This window comes from Chroicocephalus ridibundus, chromosome 14 (assembly GCF_963924245.1).
Source record: "Chroicocephalus ridibundus chromosome 14, bChrRid1.1, whole genome shotgun sequence".
In the NCBI taxonomy this organism is placed as follows: domain Eukaryota; kingdom Metazoa; phylum Chordata; class Aves; order Charadriiformes; family Laridae; genus Chroicocephalus; species Chroicocephalus ridibundus.
The window spans coordinates 1,764,229-1,789,510 of record NC_086297.1 but is presented as its reverse complement, the minus strand read 5'-3'; the positions used below and the strand labels follow the sequence as shown (position 1 = coordinate 1,789,510).

At 50.2% G+C, this 25,282-nt stretch overlaps 2 protein-coding genes across 3 annotated transcripts in view; both read right to left on the bottom strand.

Annotated features, from left to right (window-relative positions):
* Nucleotides 1-618: 618 nt before the first annotated feature.
* Nucleotides 619-25,025, bottom strand: AXIN2 (axin 2). Of its 2 annotated transcripts, none has more exons than XM_063352601.1 (10): nt 24,136-25,025; nt 18,071-18,211; nt 12,379-12,481; nt 10,352-10,492; nt 9,651-10,147; nt 9,333-9,515; nt 8,830-9,048; nt 8,122-8,217; nt 6,741-6,908; nt 619-2,473 (listed from the first exon to the last, which is right to left on the bottom strand). In XM_063352601.1, exons 1-10 carry the CDS (start codon nt 24,957-24,959, stop codon nt 2,347-2,349), a joined length of 2,499 nt encoding a protein of 832 aa, XP_063208671.1. In that variant the 5' UTR covers nt 24,960-25,025; the 3' UTR covers nt 619-2,346. The 2 variants fall into 2 exon arrangements, with proteins under 2 accessions (XP_063208671.1, XP_063208672.1); XM_063352602.1 differs by having other exon boundaries at nt 9,333-9,512.
* Nucleotides 24,992-25,282, bottom strand: part of CEP112 (centrosomal protein 112) — a 204,123-nt gene continuing 203,832 nt past the window's right edge. The window contains exon 29 of the transcript XR_010073347.1: nt 24,992-25,074. The gene's annotated coding sequence lies outside the window, so the exon portion shown is untranslated. The remainder of the gene's footprint in view (nt 25,075-25,282) is intronic.

The window sequence follows — 25,282 nt, the reverse complement described above, 5'->3', positions numbered from 1 at the left end:
AGGTTTTGTACCAGACATACGGGTGAGAGGAAAGAGCTCCCTGGTGTTTGTCCTGTTCTTCCATCAAATCTCTCCCCAGTTCACCTTGGCCAAGGCAGCCACGTTAGCCAGGACCTTACAAAGCCGGGTTTTGCTCCGGCAGGTGACACAGGTGAGCAGTCCCCACTCCATGGCCGTGGACCACCCTCCATCATCTAGCGATGAAGCCCTCCCATGGGCCATGGCTTTGGCCATCCCTCCAGCAGCGGGACCACCACGTCCCTTTGGACATCACACCCTGGCTTCATCATCCCACCGAGAGCAAGAGAAAGCCCTCGCTCCCGGACCAGCCCCGTCTCTGCCCAGCAGGGAGGCTGGGCAGTGCAGACTACGCTGAATTTGCAGCCGAATTACCTGAAGGAGCTGTAAATGGTTTAATTATTGCACCAAAGTGCAGCCCCAGCCCTTGCCTTGCCTACTTCAGCTCCAACCGCTTCCCAGCAGCACTAGGGTCAGCTGGTGTTTCCAGCTACCACCATCCATGAGGGAAAAAAGCAACAAACCTTTTAAGGCATTAAGGGTGAAAAAAAAGTCAGACAATATTAATTTGAAAAATATAAAATTTTAATAAAGGCTACATCTCTTAATTACAATAATTATTGTACCAAGTAATTTTTTTTTAAATGAAACTCTTTATAATGCATAATTTACAGTATAAGTAGAACAAAATGCCATGGCAAAAGTCATGAGTACAGGACTTGTAATAAAAGGCATAAAATATATTTATACATAAACCCCTTAAACAAACAAGGGAAAGCTTGAACCCTGAATATAGGGCGACGCATGGTCTCGTAACACCATGCAGGCACAGGTACTGTACTGATTAAATTTTAAAAACACTAGAGATAGTGTATTAATATTTTTCACCATACCTTTTTCTACAATATATACAGACTTACACAAAGTAGCAATGGCAAACAGAATGCACAGATTAACTTAATCAACACAAAACCCAACCGTAGAAATGCAAGGTCTCTCTCTCGGGAAAGGGCCGCTCCGTCCCCACACGCGCACGCACGCACCGAGCTCTGCCGGGGCTCGCAGAGAGCCTTCGCCCCCATCTCCCACGGCCTCTCCTGAGGCTTGTGAAGGGAAGGCCAAAAAAAAAAATTAAAAAAAAAAAAAACAAAACAAAAAAACCCACCCAAACAACCATAACCCAACCAACAAACCACCACACAAGGAATCACGCGCTCCACGCCGAGCTGAAAATACGCCCCGTGGTAGTTCCACGTCACTGAAACAGAAGTCGTGCTACCCTCGAAGTAGAATAGCTACACACAACATCAGCTAGCTATGTGGAATACATACGGGCTTTTTTTTTTTTTCTCCTTTTTTTTTTTTTTTTTTTTTAACCTGGCTTTTGCAACGTGTCCTTTGGGTGTGCTAAGGAGGGGAACGGGAACTGGATGGCTTCTTCTACAGCTCTCCCAGGCTCAGGGTTTTGCTCTGCCTTGGACACCGCCGGCAGCAGCAAAGCAAAAAAAAACCCCACACCGCAGAAATCCATGGACAAAGCAACAAGTTGCTGTTGTTCTATTGCCTCTAACGTACTTAACGCTTAAGACCTTTATTTCAAATTAGAGCAGCATCGATTAAAATGCACCGGTCTCTAGATGAATGGTAGGACAGTATTTTTATTTCGGCTTTTATTATTATTATTTCTTTAGAAAAGTTTTTATCTTCAGTCGGAGAAATACTGGGCACAACGTCACTCCTTCCCTCCTCCCCCTTCGAAAAAAAAATAAAAAAAAATCACGAATGCACTCATAGCCAAACTCCTAAATTTTAGATAGTGGGAACAATATAAAAAAATAAAATAATCCTTCCTCCCATCACCCCACTTCCCAGCCCCTCTCTTCTCCATTGTTAAAGCAGCATATCCAAAAACTGGACTTAAGGGAAAACAGACTGTTCAATAAATATCAATAAGGATTACTGTTAAGGTAAGCTATACACAGTTTCTCTTAGTCCATAGATTTCAGATCCCCAGGAAATCATATATTATGTATGGAAGTCTCTCAAACACGGTCTGCATCTCCAATAGCCAACAGTGGTCATGTTTTTAATAAATAGTTCAGGGTTTTTATCATCTCAGTACCCAACTCATGAATAATAAATGCCATTTTTTTTTCCTCTAAGGCTAATTCAGCAAAGTCTTCATAGACTTCACTTTTTTTCTTCATTGGTTCAAAACTTTCCTTCAGAGTTTTGTTTTTTTGTTTTGTTTTTTTTTCCTTGTCATCACTACTGTTGTGTGTCCAAAGACTTTTCTAGCTTAACTTTTCTCAAGAAACACAGATGCCATCAATCGATCCTTTCCACCTTCCCAAGAATCCTTCCTTCGTACATCGGCAGGATGGTTTCGTCTTCCCAAATCTCTTCAAACACCGCACCGCAGTCAAACTCGTCGCTTGCTTTTTTGAAGTAGTATCTGTGGTAACGAGAATTAAAACACAGTTTAAAAAAAAAATAATCAAAAGGTAAAGCAAAAGGATGCTTTGGCAGTTCTTTTAACCACAACATTTCCCATCTCTCCCTCCTAGGATGCTCCTCCAGCGCCCAGCGTGGCCTGGAAAAACCTCAGGGATGCTCAGGTCCAGCAACATGAAAGCACCCCTGGAGCTGCAGGGACGGGGATGGGACGGAGGGAGCGGGGCTGCGCGCGCTCCTCGGGGGTGACAAGAGCTTCCACAGTGAGCACATTATACGCGTTGGCAGTGGATATCCTCAGCCGTAAAGAAAATTAGAAAGCGCGATGATTTCTGGTCAAATATCTTATTTAAAAAACAAATAAACAGAATTTCAAAGCAAAGCATTCTTAAGGTTCCCCTCTTTCCCCACCTTCTTTCTTTCATGTGTTTTCTTGTTTCAAAGCTGAAGCCCGACATTAAAATTAGCAACTGTTATTAAAAGGAGAGGCTTTTTAGGCATACGGACGGATTAAAAGAAAACCATCCCAGCTTCCTGCAACGCAGAAGCTGAAACTCTGCGATACTCCTACACAAGAAATAAAATAAAAAACCAACGCGGGAGCCTCACATTGGAAACACCCAAACGCCTCATTCACGTACCCATTTTAAGTGACAGAAACTCCCGTATTTGTTTCCCGAGGCTTCCCAGCGGCCGGAGGCGCGGGGCAGCGCCGGTGCGGCCGGCGGGACGGGACACCGGGAGGTCAGGCGGCAGCGTCCCGCGCTCCTGCTCTTTGGCTCCGGGTCCTCGGATCACGAAGCCAACGCTCCCCGAGACAAAACGCACCCCCACCCCTCCTGTGTCAAACAGCAAGGACCCCTCTATTATCCTGAATTAGACCGTTCAACTTCTTGATTAAAGGTTCCTTTTATCCCGTTTGGAGCTTTCTTCCTTCTAAGGCTGCTTAATTGCATATGCACAAATGAAGGGCTTCCATTCAGAGGGGTAGCATTTAGGGAGCCTGTCCGTCTGCCGCCGCACACCTCCTCGGACATGCCTGCTCCCTTGGAAAAGGCCTCTGCCATCCCACCGCCAGGGATGGAAAAACCTCCATCAGATGGATTACAAAGGAAAAAATATATATAAAAAAAAAAAAAAAACCCAAACCTAACCCCTGCCACACCCCTCCCCTGCAGTTTCCAGACAACTGGGGTGGGCAGATGTTTGTTAGGGGAAAGGGGGTTTGCAGTTATTATTTTTTTAGGATGGGAAAGGAGATCAAATTAAGCTCACTTTTACTATTGAAAGTGAAAGATACAATTTGATAATTTTTTTTTAGTTGACTGCTCTATTACACATTTTTAAAATAGCCAGTAACAACGGCTTGCAAATCTATTTATTCTTAGGGTACATTAAAATTATTTTGGTTGGGGGATAAAAGCTGGCCATTTAGTCAAAGAGATGGAACCAGCTCCGTTTAGTCAAGGCACAATTAGGATTTATTTTTGTAAAGTCATTCCAAGCTGAACTGACACATGTTGCGTCTTTAATGGCTCAGCAAGGGAAAAACATCTTATTTAAGTCCTTCAGAGCCTGCGCTCACTGAAGTCAACGGCCCAGCTCCCACCAACTTTCACGCTGCAGGTCAAGGCCGCAATTCCCCAGGCCAGCAGCCTTGAAACAAAACCAAAGAAACCCAAGGAAAGTTTGAATGAATTACAAAGAACTTTCTCTTCCCTTTCCCATTCTCCGCCCCTCTCCAGATAACAGCCGCTCTTCCCAATAACTTCCTCCACAAGCCCAAGCGCTGGCTGTGTTTACAAAATTTTTATTTGAGAAAACACGCTATGACCTTTTACATAATTACAACCTTATTTCACGGAGAAAAAGGGGAAAAAAATAAAAAAAGAGGAGGCAAAGCAAAAAAAGAAAACCCCTAAATTCTCCCCTACGACATCTTCAAACAAGTCACTCTGCTCTTATTTGCTCAGAAATGGGCTTTCCATTGAAACATATTTTATGTGGCAAGCTTTGCTCTTTTTTTTTCTTTTTTTTTTTTTTTTAATTTTTTTTGGGACATCTGGCACCAATCGAGGCGAGCAGGCCTGGCGTTACAGCTCTGTTTTGAACCGCTGCCATCTTCAGATTACCCGACACCACCCAGTTTTTTTGTGCCTGCATGTTTGTTTTTTGTTAACGCCATCAGTATTAAATCACTGCTTAATTCCTTCTCCTTTTTTTTTTTTGTGGGGGGCAGCGTAAGGCAAGCAAAGGGGCGATATCCCGGCGGTTGCCCCACAGCAGGACCGGCCGCGCGGCTCGGGCATCGCGGGAGCCCGAGGTACCCGCCTCGCGAACTGATCCAATCAATAAAGAATTTGGAGAGCGGAGCATTTCTGCATGTCTTTGTGCATTAAATGAAAGGCAACGGCTTCAAAGACATGCTTATTAAATGTGCCTTAAAAAGAAATCAATGCCAGATGTGACCAAAGCAGCCTAGTTAGTGCCTCCCCGTAACACACACGCTACTCCGGGCACTGCGGACCTCTTCCCTGAAGGTCACCCGCAGTTTCACTCAAAGTCCAGCCAAAAGTCAAAGCTTAGATCAAAATGATTCCCTGGAGGTACACACATTTGTGTAATTAGTTTCACCTTGTGTCTGTGCAAGATAAAATACTGGGCACGTACCCAAGTTCCTTTTATAAATTTCTGTATTGTCTTTACCCAGGTGTAAAGGGGTGAGATCTAAGCAAAACGTTGTTTCATCCTTGTCAGTCACTTAAAAACATTTTCCAAAGTAATTACAGTCTGACAAGGCACAAATAATTGCACCTGGAGGGACTTTCAGGCCACAGAGGTTTTTTAGGAGCCTAATCCTGCACTTGGGCATCACGCACAAATGTCATAGAAAACAAACAAACAAACAAACAAAAAAAAGGTGGGGTTTTTTTTTTGGGGGGGGGGGGGGGGGGGGGGGGCGACAACTACACAGCCACTGAGCAGTGGCAGACCAGTGATGAGGTGAGGGAAACTGGGGCAGGACGCTGCATCAGCCGGAGGAGCCGGGAGAGGCTTTAGGGGCTGGAAAACGGCACAAGGGGGCAAGAAGCCCAGGGACCGCTCCTGGAGGTTGGCCAGGTTGGGTGTACTTGCAGGTTGCTGCCATCTGATGGCAGCTGGGCGGGCTGCAAAGGTGGTTTTGGGGATGGACGGGCAGTACTCCAGCCCCACTGCGCAACAGCCATAGACGGACCCCAGCTCGGCATCCCCCAGCCTGAGAGCACCCTTGGCTCACCCACCTCTGAGCTGCACACGTGAACTTTCCAAAGCTAAAGACACGCCAGCGATGGAGCACCAGCTGGAAAGCCCTCATACCAAACCCAAATGACCGTTTGGAGGGTCAGTCGGAGGCTGCCGGTTCCAGGGCAAGCCTTCTGGCTCTTTGAAGAAGCACCAAATTCAGCGCAAATTCAAAACTCAAAAGCCAGAGCTTCCCTCTCCTGCTCACCCTGCAGGAGAAGTGGCCAACAGATGATCCCACCAGCGCCCAGATCCACTGGGAACGTACAGCAAAAAGAGCCGACGTGAAGCTACTGCCATGGGAACCAGCAGAGCAGGGGAAGCAGCAAACTGGTTACACTGGGAGCTGGGCCCTGCAAACCAGACCGGCAGGGTTTGCTGGCGCTCCTGAGGAGGAACTCGGTATCGCTGGTGGAGCCTTCCCTGCGGGGCAGAGGTTTTTTTCCCTGATGAAGTGAAAAGTGAGCTCTCTGCGTCTCAGCTACACGTCCACTCAGATGCAACACCCCAACCTGTCGCTTCCCGCATTTACAGCAACACCATTGCAAAAAAACCCAATTAAAAATGAATAAAAATGAAAAAAAAAAAAGGAAAAAAAAAAAAAGAAAAAAAGTAGGCAAAGCAGGAGGCCAGCACCAAGATGAACGCTGACCCCAGTTTGGAAACCGAACCCCACCGCTCCGTGCCTTTGCTGCAAGGCCATCCCAGCTTTTCCTGGTATCCAAACTTTCTGGACAAGGGCTGGAGCACAACTGCCAGCCTGCATCCTTGTGCAGCTGGGGGAGGAGGCTGGGGAGGGAGCAGGACAGGAGGTGGCCCCACAGGGCCCCTTTCTCCGTCTCCAAGTGGCTCTTGGATCGAGTGGGAAGGGCATAAGAAGATCTACAGCCTCTGAAAAGCGAGGTAAATGTGTACCTGCAAAAGATCTGCCGATTCTTTTGACTCATTAGAACATACTAAAGAACAAACAGATCACGGATTCTTACCTGTAATTTCCCTTTTTGCTCAGCTGTTCCTTAAAGTGCCCAAGTGTCAGGCTCTGGGCCTTTAGCATCCTCCTGTAGGGAATTTCTTCTCCGCAAAAAAAATAGGTGACAACCAACTCACTCGACTGAGAGGTGTGAACAACTGGCAGTTTCTTTGGCTCTTTGTGACTGAAAAACAGAAGACACACACACAAACCCCTCTATTTTTCCATTTGCCAACAAGCCGTTCCACCGCACTCAATCCAGCAGTGTTTCTGCCACACGTAACGCTGGTCAGAAATACCCTGGGTGTGACCCAAAAAGTCAGATATTCCTGTACTCGCCGCCCGTTTGTCACGCTGCCTTTGCACAGCCCTCCGCTGGGCTCCCACGACAGCTCCTGCGCGCTGCGATGGTGGGAACGCCACGGGCAGCAGAGAGCTCGTCCCACCTTAGGGACGGGAGAACCGAGGGATGGAGGCCAGATGGACCTGGAGGCATCAGGCAGGACCGCGGGGCAGGCGAGCGCGCGTAGGGCTCACCACGGGCTAACCTCCACCTGGCCAGCCCCAGTGTTGGGCGCCTCCGCTTTTAAAAGGCTCGTTTCATCTGCCTTCACACAAAGCATCTGCCAAGCTTTCGTCTCACGCACAAAACCACCTGCAAGCACCAACAGCTAACAAAGCGAAACCACCGCCAGATTCTGCACCTGAAGCACACAGGTAATCTCATTTTTCCCCGGCGAGGATAAAACTAACTGGATCTCACCATTTGCACCAAGAAACCCTTCTTAAAGAATAATTAAAACAATATTACCCAGCAAAATGGCAACGCTCTAGTGAGTACCAAGCGGCCAAATCTACAACTGCTTCTGAGGCAATGTACACTTGGCATGTCAAAAGGTCACAAAGTGTTAGTCCGCAGTAATTTAGTCTTCCTAATTTGTTCTAAGTCTTTGTAGAGTGGCTTCAGAAAAAAAGCTGCTAGCAAAGACAGCTGGTGGACTTAAGGTCAACCAATTAAAAATGAAAGGCTCTAGTCAGGTGGCTCAGTCTGGACTTCAAACATTACTCATTGCTTAAGATGAAGAGGGTAAGAAAGAAAACTTTAATTATTTAGGCCATTTTAGACCTCTCTGTAGCAGATTTCTTGTTAAAAGAACCATCCTGTAATTAGACTAATCCAATCTTTGTCCACTTTACAGGAATGCGAGTTAAAAAGAGCCAGAGACAAGATTTGAAAATGTTTTGTTCTTTCTTTAAGAAGAATGTTCGAAAGACGAAATTTCAGATATAAGAACTTCCTCTCTTTTCAAAGCGGAATCCATTTAATGAAAATATAATTATGAGAGAGAGAGAGAGATATATATGTCCCAATCCTTTTCTGTGCGTGCAATACTCACTCTTCTGTCGTTAGACTTGCATTGCAGAAAGGGGAGTTTCCCCCCTGAACGGCAGCGGAGTGGTTTCGATCCCTCTGCTGATTTGAGGTTGAACATCTGAAGTGGCGAGGGGGAGGGCAAGTGGGGAAGAAGGGGAAAAAAAAGAAAGAGGAAAAAAAAAAAAAAAAAAAAACTTTAAAAAAATTGTTGAAATACAATCTTCTTAATTGAAGTCTCCTGTGGGTCGTTAAGTTCGCTCTTTGTATCAACCCTCACATGTTGTAAACAATCAAAGGAAGAATTAAAAATGCTGTGGGCTAATTTATCCTTCCATACCCAAATGAACGATAACCAGTCCAATTCTGTACTTGGTATGTAGCTGGAGTCCGTCCCAGAGGAAAAACGGGCAAATTACAGCCATCAAAAGAGTGGAAGTAATAGTCTAGGATTCAAACTATTTGCGCCGAGGTGGGGTGGGGTTGGAATAAGGAGGCTCATCCTTGGGACTGGGCCAAGCCGTGCCGTCACGCGTCCCCCGCGGTCCGGCCCCACGGCTGACCCTCTACCTAGATGGGGAGGACACCATGCACGTTCACCCACCGCCTTGCCCGCCATCAGCCCGAGCGTTGGCCAAAGATGAGTTCAACGAGCCCCCAGCAAACCTCTCCTGCCCCTGCTGTCCCCCAGACCCCACCGCCGCCCTGGGACCGTCCCTCCCGCCGACGTTACCGTTGCTTCTGCGGCTTGGAGACCTCGGCGAGCCGGCGGCACGCTTCCTCCAGCTGCGCCAGGGTGTTGGGTGGGGTGAGCGGGGGCATGGCGGGGTCCTGGACGAAGGGGTGGGCGGGCTGCGCCCCGCGCGGGTGGCTGCCGGTCCCCCAGGGGTGGTGGCGGCCGGGGGCCCCCTTGGCGAAGTCGGAGCTGTAGGCCTTCTTTGTGCTTTGTGTGCTTGGGGAGGGGAAGAAGTCGGGTTAGAAAAGCTGGAAAATATGACTTTAATAGCAGCTCCTATTCTGCTCGCTCCCTCTCAAAAGTCTGTCATAACATGAAAGGAGGTTTATTGCCAAAAACATGACATTTTTGTGGTTTTTCTGGTTCTGCGGAACAGCTTTTATATTAAACCGGAGGAGCAAAGAGTCTCATTTGTTTTTAGCGATTGTAAAAATAGACAGCCCATGTAATATATAAATATTTACCGGGAGCGATATTGCTGTAGACAGCTGCATATTTACCTATGGGGCTTGTGCTTATTTTGTCTCTCGCTCTCCAGCATCCACTGCCAGACGTTCTGTGCCCGGTCCGCCTCGCCCCCCGGGAGCTGCACCCCGCCGGGGCCGGGCAGCCCCCCGTCCCCAGCCGGCAGGGCGACGCTCTCCGCTCCTCTGCCCGGCCTCTTCGGCAGCGTCCCCGTCCTGCTGATGGCGAGAAGGGGACAGGAGCCCGCCGTTAGCCCCCCTGGGCCGCCGCGGGGCTGTCCCCACCAGCCCCCTTGCAGGGGGATGACGGGGCGATGGTTTGGGGTGGGTGCGATGGAGATGCTCGTGACTTACCCGAAGGGCTCCAGCGGAGGGAGAGGGGGGTCCGTGCTTTTCGGGTGGCCCTTGCACTTGGGGTAGCAGTAGTAGTCGCTGCCCGCCGGGCAGCAGCACTGCACCCGCTGAGCCGCCTCCGCTTCGATCTGCTCCTTCGTCTTGGGCACGGTGTGGTGGTGGATGTAGTGGTGGTGGACGTGCTTGGTGGTCTGCTTGGTGATGAATCCCTTACCCACCAAGGCGCACGTGGCCGGCGAGGCCACGCCGGGTGGCAGCTTGCCGGTTGGCAGGCGGTCGGGGGAGCGGGCGCGGGGGCTGTGCCGGCCCATGCCGGGCGATTGGCAGCCGGGGGTCTTCAGCACGCGGGAGAGATGCTCGTCCAGGATGGCCTGGGGGTCCTCCTCGTAGCTGCCGGAGGGCAGGAGCGAGAGCGGGTGCTGCGGGTGCTGGGGGTTCACCATCTCCCGACCGCTCTGCAGGCTGGCGGGGAGCTCCGAGCCCTCCTTCTCCTCGTCCTGCCGGCCAAGCGATGGCGAGAAATAAATGCAAGAGGACGGGGCGCTGGCGAGGACATCCCCCCCACTATGGGCTCGCAAACCGCAGTGCGATCGAAACACGTTCCTCCCCGTGGGCAGGATACGGCCCCTTCCCACTCCCCCCGCCCAGGCAGACAGCAAGCGGCCAGCCCTGCCCGGCCCCGGGAGGGTTAATCCTCCTACCTCCTTGATTTGCTGCAGCCTCTCCTCCAGACTGTCCATGGTTTCCTGCTCCTGCTTCAGCTTCTCCAGCCGGGAAATGAGCTCCGCGGCGAAGGCAGCCGGCTCCACCGGGGTCATCTCCTTGGGAAGACGGTGGGTCCTCTACAAGGAGCGGGGACAGAAGGCACAAGGCATGTTTAGCGGGCGGCGCGGGGCACGGGCGCTTAGCCGGAGCGGCATCGCCAGCCCCGCTACGCTTGTTGTGTCTCCATGTTTGGATGAAAAGACGACCGCAACTAGGCATGGTCTGCTCTGGATTTTTATGAGCTAGTGCTGTGGCCTCATGGAGTGACATCCTCCCCACCAGCGTTTGCCTTCGGCAGGAGCAGTTGGTCGCACTCTGAGGAACCCCGCTTGTTCTCTCTGTAGTACAACCAGCCCATCAGTAGCTACTCTGAAGTAGAAAATCTTCAAAGACTGTTGTCAAACATCAAAAAAAAAAAAAAAAAAAAAAACCTCTGAGGTGGGAGGGAGAGACTTTAACTCAAGGAATAAAGTGAGTATAAACAGAAAGGAGTTGGAAATTAAAAAAAATAAGATGGGGGAGAAAAAGGGAAAGGAGAAAAAAAAAAGAAGAAAAAAAAAAAAGAAGTCAAACGGTTGCAGATCAGAGAAGTGCTGGTAATTTATTTCCTGGCTACACACTGGGCACCTTTGAGGTAGTGTTGTCTCAACAGTGTCCTAGATCTCTTCCCCCCCCTCCATCTCTTTGTACAGAAAATGAAGAAAGCTGCTGCAGGCTAGCGGTGCTACACTGCTGAGCTTGGCTGCCTCAAGCAGATCTATCAAGGGAAAAAGGGAACATCTCCAAATCAAGTGCAGAATATAAAAAGGCAAAACACGAATTTCTGCCAAAAGAAGCAAACATGGCAGGAAAAGGGGAGGAAAAAAGAAGAGGAAAAAGAAACCACCCACCCGGCTCTGCCCTCCCTCCTGCCACCCCCACGCACCCCACTCCTCGCCCCCACTCGCCCTCTCTCTTCCCCCCCCCCGAAAGCAGAAAGCCGAACTGCCAACTCTTTCACATACTACCCACCAGATGAGGTGGGGCCTCTCTCCGGCAACCACTTAGCTCCAGAAATGATGTGAGGGTAGAAAAAGGCCACTCTGCTGGAAATTGTCACTCTTACACAAGCTGGCTCTATTCAGTCCCTGATCAAAGCACTGCCTTACAGAGAAAGTCGATTTGCACGCCCTGGGACAAAATAATCTAATTTACAAGCTCAGGCTATAGAACTTTCTTTATGGAGGAAGGGGGAAAAAAATACCAAAAAGAAAAACCACACAAACCACCCCCACCCTCCACCAGAAATATCATCTATGGTTTCTTGCTGCTTAAGACAGCAGAAAGAGGAATTTTAGCATATTAATCTCAAGACAAGATAAGTTTATACTTGTCTGTGTAAACAGTTTATTCACTGCAGGAATCGGGAGTCTGCAAGTCAACTGAATTAGCACGTCAGCGAGTTAATTTTCGAGAGCACGGCAACACCGCGAATCGGATCCCCTCAAAGCAAAGCACGTATCTGCTGCAAACGTCTCTCTTTTGGGAGATCCTGCTTCCCACCAGCTTACAGACGGTGTGCTTTCGAAGGCCACCAGCGATGTGCACGAGGCCAAGCCCCGGTCTGCTCGGCACCAGCAGAGGTGTCAGGGTGGTGGCCAGAGACAAGGCTCTCACTAGACCCAACCGGGGTATCTCTGCCTGGACGTGGACCAAGAGGACAACTCCAGTGCCACTGAAAAGCCCTAATTAGCACCTCGTTGTCAGGGAAGGACCAAAATGTGACTGTACACAAGCAGGTTTTTGCAAGGATGCAGAGAGCACGTGGCTCCTGCCCAACATCAAGCAGCAGCATCTCTTCTCTGGCGTCATGTAGGGATGGAAACGCCCCCCTCCCCTGCTCCCTTCCCTCCACGTGTGCCCATCCCCAATCCCAGCATTTCCCATGGTCAACACAGACCCTGCAGCTCCCACCTGAACTTACCGGAAAATGAGGTAGAGAAACTTGACCGTTGGCCTTGACGCTCCGATGCATTTCCCGCTGGAGCTGCTTCTTGCTCCCAATTCTGTACGGGGGGATCCCATCTCTGCACACGGAAGAGAGGTCACCATCAGTCGGGGCTCTCCCCATGCTCTAACCAAGACGCTTCTCCACCACCTCTGAAACCACCCAGGCACGCCACAGGTCCACGTTCCTAGAGGTGCTGAGCCCTCTGGATGTCACCTGAAGCCTCAAACATCTGGCGGCCTGGCAAGTGCCTGTGTCACCATCTACATGGATGCGCAGCAACTAAGCAAAAGCTGAAAAGCAAGCTGAAAGGAACTCCGCATGGGAAGCCGCCCAAAGATCCCATCAGCTTCACTTCTGAGGCATCTTACAGAAGGGCCTTTCCAATGCTAGGTTTCTGCTTCTGCCCTTTATTTTTGTTGCTTTTTCACCACCGAATTACACTCTCTTAAGACCACAACTTTCCTCAACCTCTGGAACACCCATGGAGTGTTGGCACGGTGGAAACAAGAAGGAAGAGGCTGCAGATGGATGGCCACCAAAAGGCTGCTCTCTACTTAAGATCTGGGACGTTTCTCCTGCCCTGAGGCTGGCTGGCACAGGCAGGCCACCGCAAGGCACGGGCAAAGCCGGTCCGTACCCTCCAGGCACGACGTTGCTCCCCTCGGCCATGTCAGGTCATGGCCAGGAAGCCATGAGAAGACACCAGGCGAGGAGCACCGGTGGGAACAGCCCCCTGCACAGCCCGCTCGAGGCAACACAGGGTGTTTTCATCCGGCCACGCAAAAAATTACCTCAGTTAGGATTAAAGGGCCTTCTACAGACAGTGGGGACAGCCGGAAGAGCATGCCTGGAGATCCTGAATGTCTAATTCCACCCCTTCCCTCAGACTGGCTGAATAACCTTGATCTCCGGTCCCATCCCTTTCATCCACCTGCCCCCACACCTGACTCATCTCCTGAGCGGAGAAAATAGCTTCTGCCCAAGGAGGAACGGCGGCGGCCGAGCAGACAGCGGTGGCCCCACGCTGCTGCCAGAGGAGCTGACATGGCACGGTGCCCCTTCATGCCACCTCCTGTGGCCACAGTGGTGGTGGACACGCACCGACATGTTTTGAACACCCAGCCAGAGACAAGGCAGAAGGGAAGGCCTTCCTGGAGACACCAGGTCCCTCCCCTTGAGGAGGATGACTACATGCCATTGCTCCACGCTCAAGGTTTGAAGCACGCTATCACAAGGGCTTTGTAAAGGTCTTGGTCAAAGCATTCAGTTGCCATTAAATTGTTTTAATGAGCAAGATTAAGCTGCAATCTTTCACTTTGGAGTGAAAGATTGGAACAACTTCATCTTAACAAACTTGGAAATATCTTTACAATAAAAGAGAGCACGCTGGGACCGCAGAGAAAGTCCTTGATGTCACAAGATGAACATCAGCCTCCTCTAGACACGGTCCATGAATGTGCACTACAAGTGAAAGGAGCTAATTGTCCTAATGTCCCTATTGCACAACGCAGGGCCCTGGAGCGCTTTCTGGGGAAGCAGCCCAGCACCCACTGCCATCACAGATGGCCACGGCCACTGACTGCAGCCGCTGGTGGCCACGAATCATTTCTGCTCCACAAACTCATGAGGCAACAGGGCTTGGGGCACATGACATGCCTTAGCTTTGGGGGAGGATGGGGGAAAAGCAAATCTAAGGTGAAAACCAAATCATCTGTACCTTCAGAGAAGCATTTGTTCGCTGCGGCTTACTGAGATAAGGGTCTCTTAGGGAAGACCTTCAATATAGCGAATAAGGAGCAAAATAAGCATTTTAAAGGCAGTAAAAATGCAAGCATGAGCACATTACATGCATGCATACATACGGGACTAATCCCGTTAACATATTCAATTAAAGAGGAGGTGTCCTCTATAAATGGCAGTCCAAGAGGCCAGATGGGGAAGAGCAGGGAGGCAGATGAAGGTCTGTGCATTCAACACGAGGCACCCACGGACATGACCAAGGGACAACAGGGAGCCCCACAGCCCTCCTGCTCTCCCCACCTCCCTCCAGGTCTGCAAGGGCGAGATGCTGTCCCCAGCTCCCCTGCTGTGGCTACCGAGCTGTGAGCACCTCTCCTTGTGGGGTGTCCCCGAGCTCCCCGCTCTGGGGGACCATCTCTGGCCAAAGGGACAGTCCTGGGCAGCCTATGGAGCAGGAACGGGGACTCGCGCCGTTCCCAGCCGGGGTGGCCTGAAAAGGAGGAGGAAAAGCAACGCTGACCCAAGAGCAGGGCTCCTCACTTTATTTAAGATTTGCCCGCATTCAGGCCGGTGCCAAAGCTGCTCCTTCCCCCTAAAACTCCTCCGGCTGCACCGGAGAGCCCCACATCAAACCTCCCGCTCCCTGCTTCTACAGCCCTGCCTTCTCAGGAGTTTGACAACTTGTAACAACATGCAGAATTAAAAAAAAAAAAAAAAAAAAGATTTTTTAAAAAGAAGAGTTATTTCACTGGGATGGGAAAGCTACGGAGCAGCTCAGGAAAATCAGCCTGGGGAACGGGGAGGGACTTTTACAGCCACGATGACGAGTGCTGTCTACACCTGGGCCTTCCGCATAAAACAGGGAAAACGGACAACGCCAGGGTTGAAGGGGTGACCAACGGGTGATCCCTGACTGCAAGAGGGACAGATGGACGGAGCTGGAGCCAGGCAAGAGATACAGGGGGCGGGATACAGGGGCAAGAGATACTGATGCTGAAGCACTTTCCCCCCCGACCAGGAGAAGGTGCCTTTGAAATGAAAAGGCTGAGCTGGGCCAGGGGTTTTGGGGCAGGACAAGGTCAACCCCAGCTCTCCAGGTGCCACCTCTCCCCTTGCTCCAGCAGCAAACATTCGCACTCACTTTCTTGGCTACTAAAAGCTGCGGGCTGAAGAGCTACAGAGTTTAGGCACTAAATAGTAGAGTTTAATTATAAACATTTCAGCTAACCAGGCTGGGGCTAAGCCAATCTGTTTCTGGGGGAAACACTAGTTTGAAGTCTTCTACCCAGTCAGCTGCCATTTAAGCTGAGCCAATTATCTTAGCCTTTTGACTCAGATGTGCCTGACCTAACCTGAATGTAGTTTTACTGCTGCTTTGAAATATCAGACTCATGCGCATATGCATTCACTCCCATCTTCATTTGGCAACGGCTCTGAAACAAGCCTCTGATCTTGCCAACATCAAAAGCCTGGTTTGTAAGATAAGGTAATATTTGAAGTTTGCTCAGCAGCATTCCCCTGTGTCCAAAGTAAATCCATAAATAAGATATAAGCAAATAAAAAAAAAAATCCCCTTTCCTCCCCCCCCCAATCAAGTAATGGAAATATAAATTTGCATGATGCTTTGTGGCTATTACAAAATATATCAGCACAGACTGATCCCTGGCATCTATAATAATAAGAAAAAAAAAAGGCAGATTGGGCATTATTTATAGACCTCTCCCAATTCCAGCACAGTCCAGATTTAGATTTATTTTAAAAAAAAAACCCTCACTTTACTGCTATGTCTGACAGACTTTTCCAGAACAAGTTTTTCCTCTTCAGTTGATACCAATATAAGCCAAAAGAACTCATTTGCATTCGCACTGACAAAACGGAATAAACCCGGGTCCTCTGCGGAAGGGGGGGTAAAACCTGGCAGGCAGACGAGCGCGGGGGCTCAGCCCGTGGCAGCACAGGGGGTTTGTGCCCGAACACCTTCCCAGCCTCTTCGGCACCAGCAGAGCCAGGTGCCAGGAAAAGGCAAAAAAAAAAAAAAAAAAAAAAATCCCCCATGTTTTACTGCAATCTTGGCAGCAGCCCTTCGCCTCTGCAAAGGAAGTTTCACATCAGCCTTAACTTTAAGCCCAGCCTCCAAAACTGCCAATTTACCTCTCCCGCTTCCAAAAACACCCAACAACCCGCCGGCTCCGTGGACGGACGGAGGGAGCGTGGCTGCGGGGATGCCTGGGGGACCGGTTCTGCAGCAGGAAATATCCCTCCAACCCCTGCCATCCCGCTGCCCACAACCCACCCCCCCCCAAAAAGCCCTCCCTGCCGCCCCCCAACCTGGAGCTGCGGGCAGTTTAATCAGCCAAGCTTCCCCAAACTCTCCCAGCCTGCGCGGGCTATTGTTACGGCAGGAAAAAACAGGCAGGCTCCTTTCACGCGCTGCTTTATGGGGAGCTCCTATTCACTTGTTCAAGCAAATTTCAAAGCGGGCTGCTGCCCTCTCATCCCCGCTAAGCTCCCCTGGACTAACAATGGGCTGAAAGCGATTCAGTTAAGCCTTTCATCCACCATGCACTTTATTTCTCACTCAGTGCTCTCATCTGTATAAGGCCTACAATTGGCATTGCTGTGAAGAGAGGGTATAATCCTAGCCCTGTGAATCCCAAGTGACCCTACACTGGTCCAGAAATGACTAACCCAATGAATGCTCTGTTGACACATGATCACATACAACCAGAGCCAGTAAGAAGAAATAAAGAAGTCACCCTATGATTCAGCTCTTTTATTTAATGCCAATATTGTTCAATAAGGGAATCTGGTGGGACAACAAACTATTTTTTTCCATAATATCAGTTCAAAACACACATGTGAATTAAAAAAAAAAAAAAAAAGCTTTTGTTTACACATCAAGGATTTTTGGTAAATCCTGTTTTCCGTAGTGCATCACGCAGCACTATTGACTTTAAAAACCCAGCATGCAACCTCTGCAGAGTACACAGCAATCGCCGGACACGTCCGACAGAGACACTGGAGAAGTTTCACCCACGAGATGAAGACCAGGACTGCGGCACCCTGTTTACAGGTGGGCTTTTCTACCCACTTGTACTTAAGTGAGGCTCATGAAACACAAACGGCAACATCTGCCTTCTGCCCAGTGGAAAAAAACGCTCCTTAAGAGCACTAAGTGAGCCTTACTGTCTCCCCTACAAGACACAAAAGCACCATTTCTCTCCCGCTGGGGAAAGCAAACCGAGGAAGAACGGTGAAAGGACTTGCTCCCAGTTGCACACTTCTCAGCAGAGCCAGGAGGAAAAGACAGATCCTGCAATTCCTGGGCTCAGCCACAGCATCGCCTCTCATCTCTACGCGCCCGAAACACCCAGACCTGATCCATGCAGCTCCATTCAAATGGCTCTTTGAAGACTGCCCCAGCCACACTAGATGAGCAGCTATTTGCCCCTTCAGGTCACCGGCCCTATGAATGTACATTCTGACATTAATGACAAACCTTAATTACAGAAAGCACTTCCTACAGGAAGTCATCTCCTCCTCTTTGATGACTGATAACTAGCTAAGGAAGCCTGGCCTTAAGACACAGGCTCGGGGAGATATGCTCCTTGGGTTAGTCAGGCAGCACCATTAGCGCAGGGGAAAGCACGTCTGCTCAGCTGCAGTTGCAAAATGGCAATAGAGGGATTCGTCATTTTCCTCCATCCGATACCTCCGGCGACTGCATGAGCAGCGAGGCCACCATGCCCTGCGACACCTCTGGGTTTGGGGGCACACCTCAGTTTCGGCAGCCACTGATCAAGGGCGAGCAGAAACAGGGCGATGACCCCAGACCCATCACTCCCGTGAGCCCCCACGGTGCATCGGCGCAGCTGAGTCACCAACGGCGCATCCCAAAAGGGCCCGTCCGACACAAGGTACTTACACGCTGCTGTCCGTCATCGACATGGAGTCGTCCGTCAGGGCATCACTGGATATTTCACTATCGTTTGCGCTGGTTGCTGGGGCAAAAACATAGCCTGAATTCACATGGTATGGGTTAACGGGATCGTTCCTCTTGAAGGACCTAGGGACAGGCAAAACAGAAATCCAGTTACCAGCCAGTCTTGGGCTAGAGGAAGCACACAGGTTTCATGGTAGCACTCTCCTTATGGGAACCATGCACACTGGCTGCCCAACCTCTCCAGAAGCACCAAACCATCCATTGCTCAGGCCAGCAGCAACCAGGACATGCTCTGTCTAAACGCACCCGAAGTCCAACTTTAAAGATGTTGCTTTTGACATTGGAAGCACACTTTAGAAAGTCCTTTGAAGCACCTCTAGGTGCTTTGATACCTTCAAAAACTTGGTCCTTGAAGCTTGATGCTGCACTGCTGAGGCCAGCAGGAGTTTTGCTGTTGGCATCAACAGGCGAAAGATGAAGTTCATAGCTCAAGTCCCATTGAAAGCCATTGAGGCACCAGCTAATAAATGCTTAAGTCAACTCTGAAGACAGGAGTTAGGGCCCCTTTGGGAATACACGATATGGTATCTGTGTTGCCTAAAACAAGAGAACTGCCTGAAGCTACTGGAGCAGGACCACCATGTGTCAGAGGAGGCATGGACAGGGCTGAAATCCCCTGTCTCAGGCTCGGCCTCACAAAGATGGGTGTCATCTTCCTGGCATTATAAAAATACGCAATAAAAAGGCCCAGTTTTTAGGAGAACCTCATACTTGTTCAACTTTTGGGCGTAGAATTGGGTGGGGAAGAGGAGGATGGGGGACATGAGGACAGGAGCAGCAGGTTGTATTAATGGGCATGTGGGTTACTGATACCAAGACCTTCGGCTTCACTTGGAGAAGCAAACCCAGAGCCCAGCCTGGATGCTTGAGTCAAGTACCCAAGAGCGGAAGCATGAAAAATTCATGGGCAGTGACATGAGCTGTGACGGAGCGTGGCAGGGTCACCACGGCAGGGTCACCGCATGGGGGGGACCTGGGCGTCCCCCTGCCCGCTACCTCCCATTACTCCAACTTCCCAGCCAGGATCAATATACATATCTTCAGCAGGCGATAAGGGGATTATGCAGGGAGGCTTGAAAGCAGAGTGTTAAGGTGCACATTTTGTTCCTCTTCCAGGGAAAGACGGGGTTGTTAAGCTTCTGCCTTTGTATATCAAAGCAAAAGGCCTTGTCATCTGATAAGGACTGCTGATTTTAATAATTAGGGCCACTTACTCAGGACTTGGGGGCCTAAGGAATGTGCCAGCAGGCTGGGCAGGTTTTTTTTAATGGGCTTTCCACCTCCCTGCCGCCCCCCCCGGGGTCGGAGGGGACCAGCTGGGTGTAAGCGAGCAGTGATGTCCTCCCACCGCCCTGCTCTCCATCCCTCACAACCCACCGGGGCACCCCGCGCCGCCACGCATTCCTGCTCCGCCAGCACCAGCCTCCTCAAAGGCTTAAGGTTTTTTTTTTTAAAAAAAAAAAAAGTTTGAAAAACAAGAAAAAAAAAAGGAGGGGGAAGTATGGTGGGGAAGATGGGCCTCTCTGGTATGAGAGGCGCGGGGCTGGCTGCAGGCAGGTATTCAGCCCAGCCGGGGCTGCATTCCTTTCCGAAGGAGGCCAAGGCACTTCTGATGGGGAGATCAAGACGTTAAAAAATATATATCTGGGAAGAAGGAAAAAAAAAAAGGAAAAAAAAAAAGAGAGATAGTAAGGAATGCCACAGGAAAGAAGTTAAATCTTCCAAGATAGATTAATTCCACATGTGGGTGAAAGCAAAATTATTTGACTACTACTACAAAAAAAGTTCCTCTAAAGACCATGTCGTCTTCTACTCTGACCCAGGGGGATGTGCAGTCCAAGAGACCCTTCCTGGATCCTTGGTGGGCTTTTGGGTCAACTGTGTAAGGGATGCAGCTCTTGTAACTGTTTCATTTGAAACCACCTCAGGTCTTGGGACCACATCCGAGAGGACCAGGCAGCCCAGGGGTGCAGGATACTCCCCAGCACAGCACCACCACCTTGCCGGGAGGTGGCTGTGTCACCCCCGGTGGCTGATCTGCCATGTTCCTCCAGCAGATGGGATTGCTGGAGAGGCTGGAGTGGGGGCGGAGGCAGCGGCTCCGTATGAATATGGCACAGGGAGAGGAGGTGTGTCCAAACACAACACTTAGAAAGATATAATTAGAGAAAGTGGACAGAACTAACTCATCTTCCCATGAGCACTAGACTGCAGCACTGATTCACCTACCAACACCTCACAGACCAAGAAAAAAAATCCCAAATTTTTGAAGCCAGCCCCCCCACTCCACCTCCAACATACTGCCCCACATCCTTTAAGAAAACCAATGGGGGCTGTTTTGCTATGTTTCATTTTTATTTTTTTTAATTTAACCACCTTACTAGAGTAATTGCACCCAGCTGCATCAAGTTGCCTGGGAGGGTTTTAAATTCCAGTGGAAAGCGGTGGTCTCCTGCCGCAGATGCTGCGCACACAAACACACCCCGGCTCCAAACTCAATATGCAAAGTGTTCTCAGCTGTCAGGTAGCAGTTGCTCTGGAGCTTCAAGGAGAATGTCTGATGTTTCTCAGCCTATTCTTATCTTGATGCGATGACACACAGCATGTAACTCTCTCTACGCTATGTTAGGCGATGGGCACACCAGAGGTCTTATAATGCCATGAAAATTTCAGGGGGTCTTGGTTGCATCCCCTGTTATGAGGGTGCAATTTCAGAGTGTGGGTTGGTTTTGGGTTTTTTTTATTGTCAAACTCCGTTTCTTAGAAACAAACGCACTCTGGCAGTTCAAACCACAGATTTACACAGAGAGAGAAGAAAATCTACAAGGAGCATTTTGAGGCAAAACTGAATCTCATTAAGTATTTTCTTGGGACAAACATCACTGGGCAATCATGGGTTTAAAGACACAAAAAAAAAAAAAGAAAAAAAAAAACAAAAGGCATGCACAGACTTGGGGGGGGGAAATAAAGTATATTTTAACAAAACTATGTTAATCACTGCTTCCATGCTCTAATTGTAGAACACTGCTTGGAGCATAGCTTTACAATGGCATCATTTACTTTGATAATTGAAGCCAAACTTGGTTCCAATAACTTCACACACAAGGAGCTCCACCGGCGGGTCCTTTCAAAGGCCAGGAAGCGCTGGGAGCCGGCAGAAGGCCATCTGCACGCCCCAGCCTTCCCAAAGCAAGGCCATTCCCGCTGATGTTAAGAGCCTAATGGGAGGCAGATGAGTCCACCTTGGACCGAACAAAACCATGTTACCCAGCGGCACTGCAAAGGAAGAAGCCCGCTCTGTGTACACAAAGTCGCGCGTGATAAATTTAGAAGTGCATATAAATAATAGCTGGAATTCCTGGAGCACGGGGCCAGGTCCAGCGCAGCGCGGGGAGGCCAGTTTTAACCACACCACAACCTACAGGGGAGGGGAGTCGCTTTGAAGGACAAGAGGGAGGTCCTACGTTTTAAAAAACCCAAAACCCTGTATTAGGGCTCCCAATAGGCAACCAGCAGTTTGCCTGCAGACGCCCGCTTTGCAGCCAGGTGCAAACACTGTGTTTTCACTTGACTTCTGTTCACGTCCATCACTGATGCTGGGGCCAAAGTCTTTCAACTCGTACGGTTTCTGCGGTCTCCCGTCTGCCGTGTTTTTGGCCGTGACTCCGTGCCCTGGGATTTCCAGGTGGTCTCCCATCCAAACACTGGGCTGGCCCCAGATTGCTCTGCTCCTGCCATCAGGTGTCCCGGCTTGCGCTGGTATAATCACATTGAAACCCACCGAAACGAGTGGCGAGAGCCTGCACGAGCGCTTCAAAACCGTAACACACTGAGCAGAAATTCTTTAATTCCATCGCGCACACGAGGAGGGAGGTGTGGTTTGGCCACTCACCAGGAAAGACTTTGTGCGAGCTTCAGCTCCAATCCTAAACGCAATCCTAACTGCCGAGTGATGAGAGATAACCCATCCATATGCTCATCAGCTTCTAGCACATGCACACACAACTGGCTTCACAACTGGATAGCTCGGGGAGGAACTGAGAAGCATCTCAGCTTGACCTCCCTCTCTTTGCATGGAGATCTCCTGGCCCCATGGAGAGCAAAAGCTCCTGGAAATTCAACAGAAGGTGATCAAAGCAAAATGCACCACCTAATGTCCTAGGAGGGTAGATCTGACATGTGAGGAGCAAGCTGCATTAATCCCCGGACGAAAAAGAAAAGAAAAAAAAAAAAGAAAAGGGGAAAAAAAAAAAAAACAACCCAGCACTAATCAGGCAAGCAGCCACCGTTCTGCGAGAGCTCTCCTGGACAAGGCACATGTGGGTTTTTAGCAGGGCCTGCAGCTCTGGTAGAACATTACAGCCAAACCCTTCCAGCACTGAATACCAACAAAGGCTGAGAGATAAAAGCATCAAACATCCCCCTCCTGGAAAGCAAGCGAAGGGCAGCAGTTCAAACCAGGTTCTGCAGAACAGCAGATGCTCAGACAGCAACATTCAGGCAGGAGATGAGGATCCCAAAGCCCAAGTCCTCCACAGACCAGCTGCCAGCGAGTGCCCCCCCGGTGCAGCCCCCAGCAGGAGAGGTCCAGAGGCCACGACGGACGAAGCACATCCCTCCTGCCTGCACCCACGCCCACCACCCCTCCAGGAGAGGGAATGGACCAGAGAGGCCTCTGGCTCCACAGCTCCCTCACGGGCAAGAGGGCCCTCCCAGCTCCCGGTACTGGGAAGCCCGGCACAGCTGGAAGTTCTCCGCAGGGCAGGAGAGGAGGACGCCTCCACCAAAGCCTCCCCAGGAGAAGCCCGATGCCCTTTGATGTCCATGAATCACAGACACGCTCTCAAAATTCCTGTAAACGAGATGTCAAACACTCACCATACCAAACCCCAGCCTCCTGGGCCAGCAGAGGAGGGCACCCATCTGCCAGCAGAGCCCTCTCCTCTCAGCCCTGATTCAACAATCCACATTTATGGCAAGGGTGGGGAGAGGAAAGAATACATTTTCAGAGGATTATACAACTCATCATTTGCTCATCAGAGACTCTCTTTCCCATCCCCCCCTTCACTTCGAGATGGCTCTTACTTTCTGCACCCTCGCACTGCCGTGCCACCACCATTTCCAACAAAGGAGAAGGGTTCGCCAACACAGATGCACCTCAGGCCAAGGGCACAAGACAACCCTGCCACCACACAACGCTCCCCACATCCTCACAAGCTGCCGCTAGACACAACCGCAGTTTAAAAAGTTTAACTTTAAGCACACGGCCAACGAGAGAGCACCAAAAAAATCTACTGGAGAGCACCAAGGACCTACTGCTACCCTCTACCTGGAATGTCTCCATTACCTTAAGTGCCCAATTTGAAGTATCCTCCTGTACGCATTGGCTCAAAGCCATCCTAAATGGCTTTGACACGATACCAACACCCAACGCGATGGGAGAGGCTGTACATCACAGGCACACGGTCAAAATAAAAGCAGATTTTGTGCAAGTTGCAGAGTCTGATGTAGTAAGTGCATACATTTCCTCCTCCATGACCGCACAATTGCTTCCCACACAACCAACATAGTTAAACACTGGTTGATGGTGGAGCTGGGGAACTAGCAGGTTACATTATTCATGCGTCTATATGATCCACTCTACTACTCCTCTTAATAGGTTTGAAAGTTGAACCAACAATTAACGTATGTCCGGAGGACATAGTTGCTATGAAGTTTTTGATCTATAAGAGAACTGAAAGAGCCAATAGGGCGTAACACCACAGTATCTTGTTTTCCTCTGTACAGAGGGGAAAAAAACCCCAAACCCAGCCAACACCCCCCAAATTCCAGTGTTTGGGGGTGCAGGGAAGCTCCCGTGCTCCCAGCCCCACGGGAAGCCCGTCCTCCCTGCCAGCTCCCCAGCACGCCCCACCACCAGCCTTCCGAAAAGCCCTCCCAAAGTCCTTAAAGTTAAAACAAAGCACAATTTCCAGGGGTTCCCTTACCTGTATCCGTTCTCGATCGTTTCCGTAGCTCTGACATTCGCCGTAACCCTCAACGTCTTGCTGGATAGTCCAACTACCGAAGGCAAGATTTTGTTTTTAAAGTCTGCACAGCTCCATTCCTCTTCTTCATTCAAGGTCGGGAGATAGCCACAGACAACTTTTAAGCTCCCCAGTCCATTGCTGTTCATGTAAGCGGGATTCTCTCCTCCACTCCTTACATATTCGAGGTATATATCAGAAGTTAAAAACATCTGGTAGGCATTTTCCTCCATCACAGTCTGAATCTCAGTCTGCGCCTGATCAAACATGATCGAATCTATCTGCTGCTTCTTGATGCTATCCCTTATGTAGGTCTTGGTAGCAGGCTTGAGCTGCTTGGAGACGATGCTGTTGTTCTCGATGTACCTTTTGTATATAGCTTTGGCTACTCTTAAAGTTTTGGTATCCTTAAGGTCCATCTGCCTGAAGCCATTGCAGGCGAACCAGAAGTCTAAGGTATCCACACATTTTTCCCTTTCCAGGAAGGTCCGAAAAAGATAGGCACCATCTTGATCTCCCAACAAGGAATGCAAGGATTTGGTCCATCTGGCCAGGGGGGAGTCTGGAGATGCGCTGCCTTCCGGCTCCCCGAGCCCGTTCTCATTCCTCCGCGGGGCAGGAGGCACCGGCATGGCCTTGAAGCTTTGGCTTTTGGGGAGAAACGAGTTGGCGAGTTGGGGACATGGCGCTTCTCCTTCCTCCCCCGGGACAGGGGGTCGGGGGGCGTCTTCCCTGAAGCTGCTGCTGGGGTCGGGGAGGTGGGCGAGGACCACGGCGCTGCTCATGGCTCCGGAGCCCCGGCGTGGGGAGGGGAAGAGGGGCTGCCGGTTGCTGCGGGAGCTGCCTGCTCCTCTGCCTGCCGCTGCCTGCAGTCAGCGGGGGATCGGCTGAGCCTCCTCTCTGCGAAGGGGGGGGGAGAAAGGGCGGGGGGGGGAAGAAGAGAAAAAAGGAGTATTGATCTAATCAAAACCAGATCCTCCCAACATCAAAGACAAAAAGTAAACAGGCTTTTCAACTCTTCACATTCAGGGGGAAGGAAAAAAAAAAAGGAGAAGAAAAAAGAAAGGGGGAGAGAGAGAGAGAGAGAAAGGCCGGGCAGAGGGAGCGC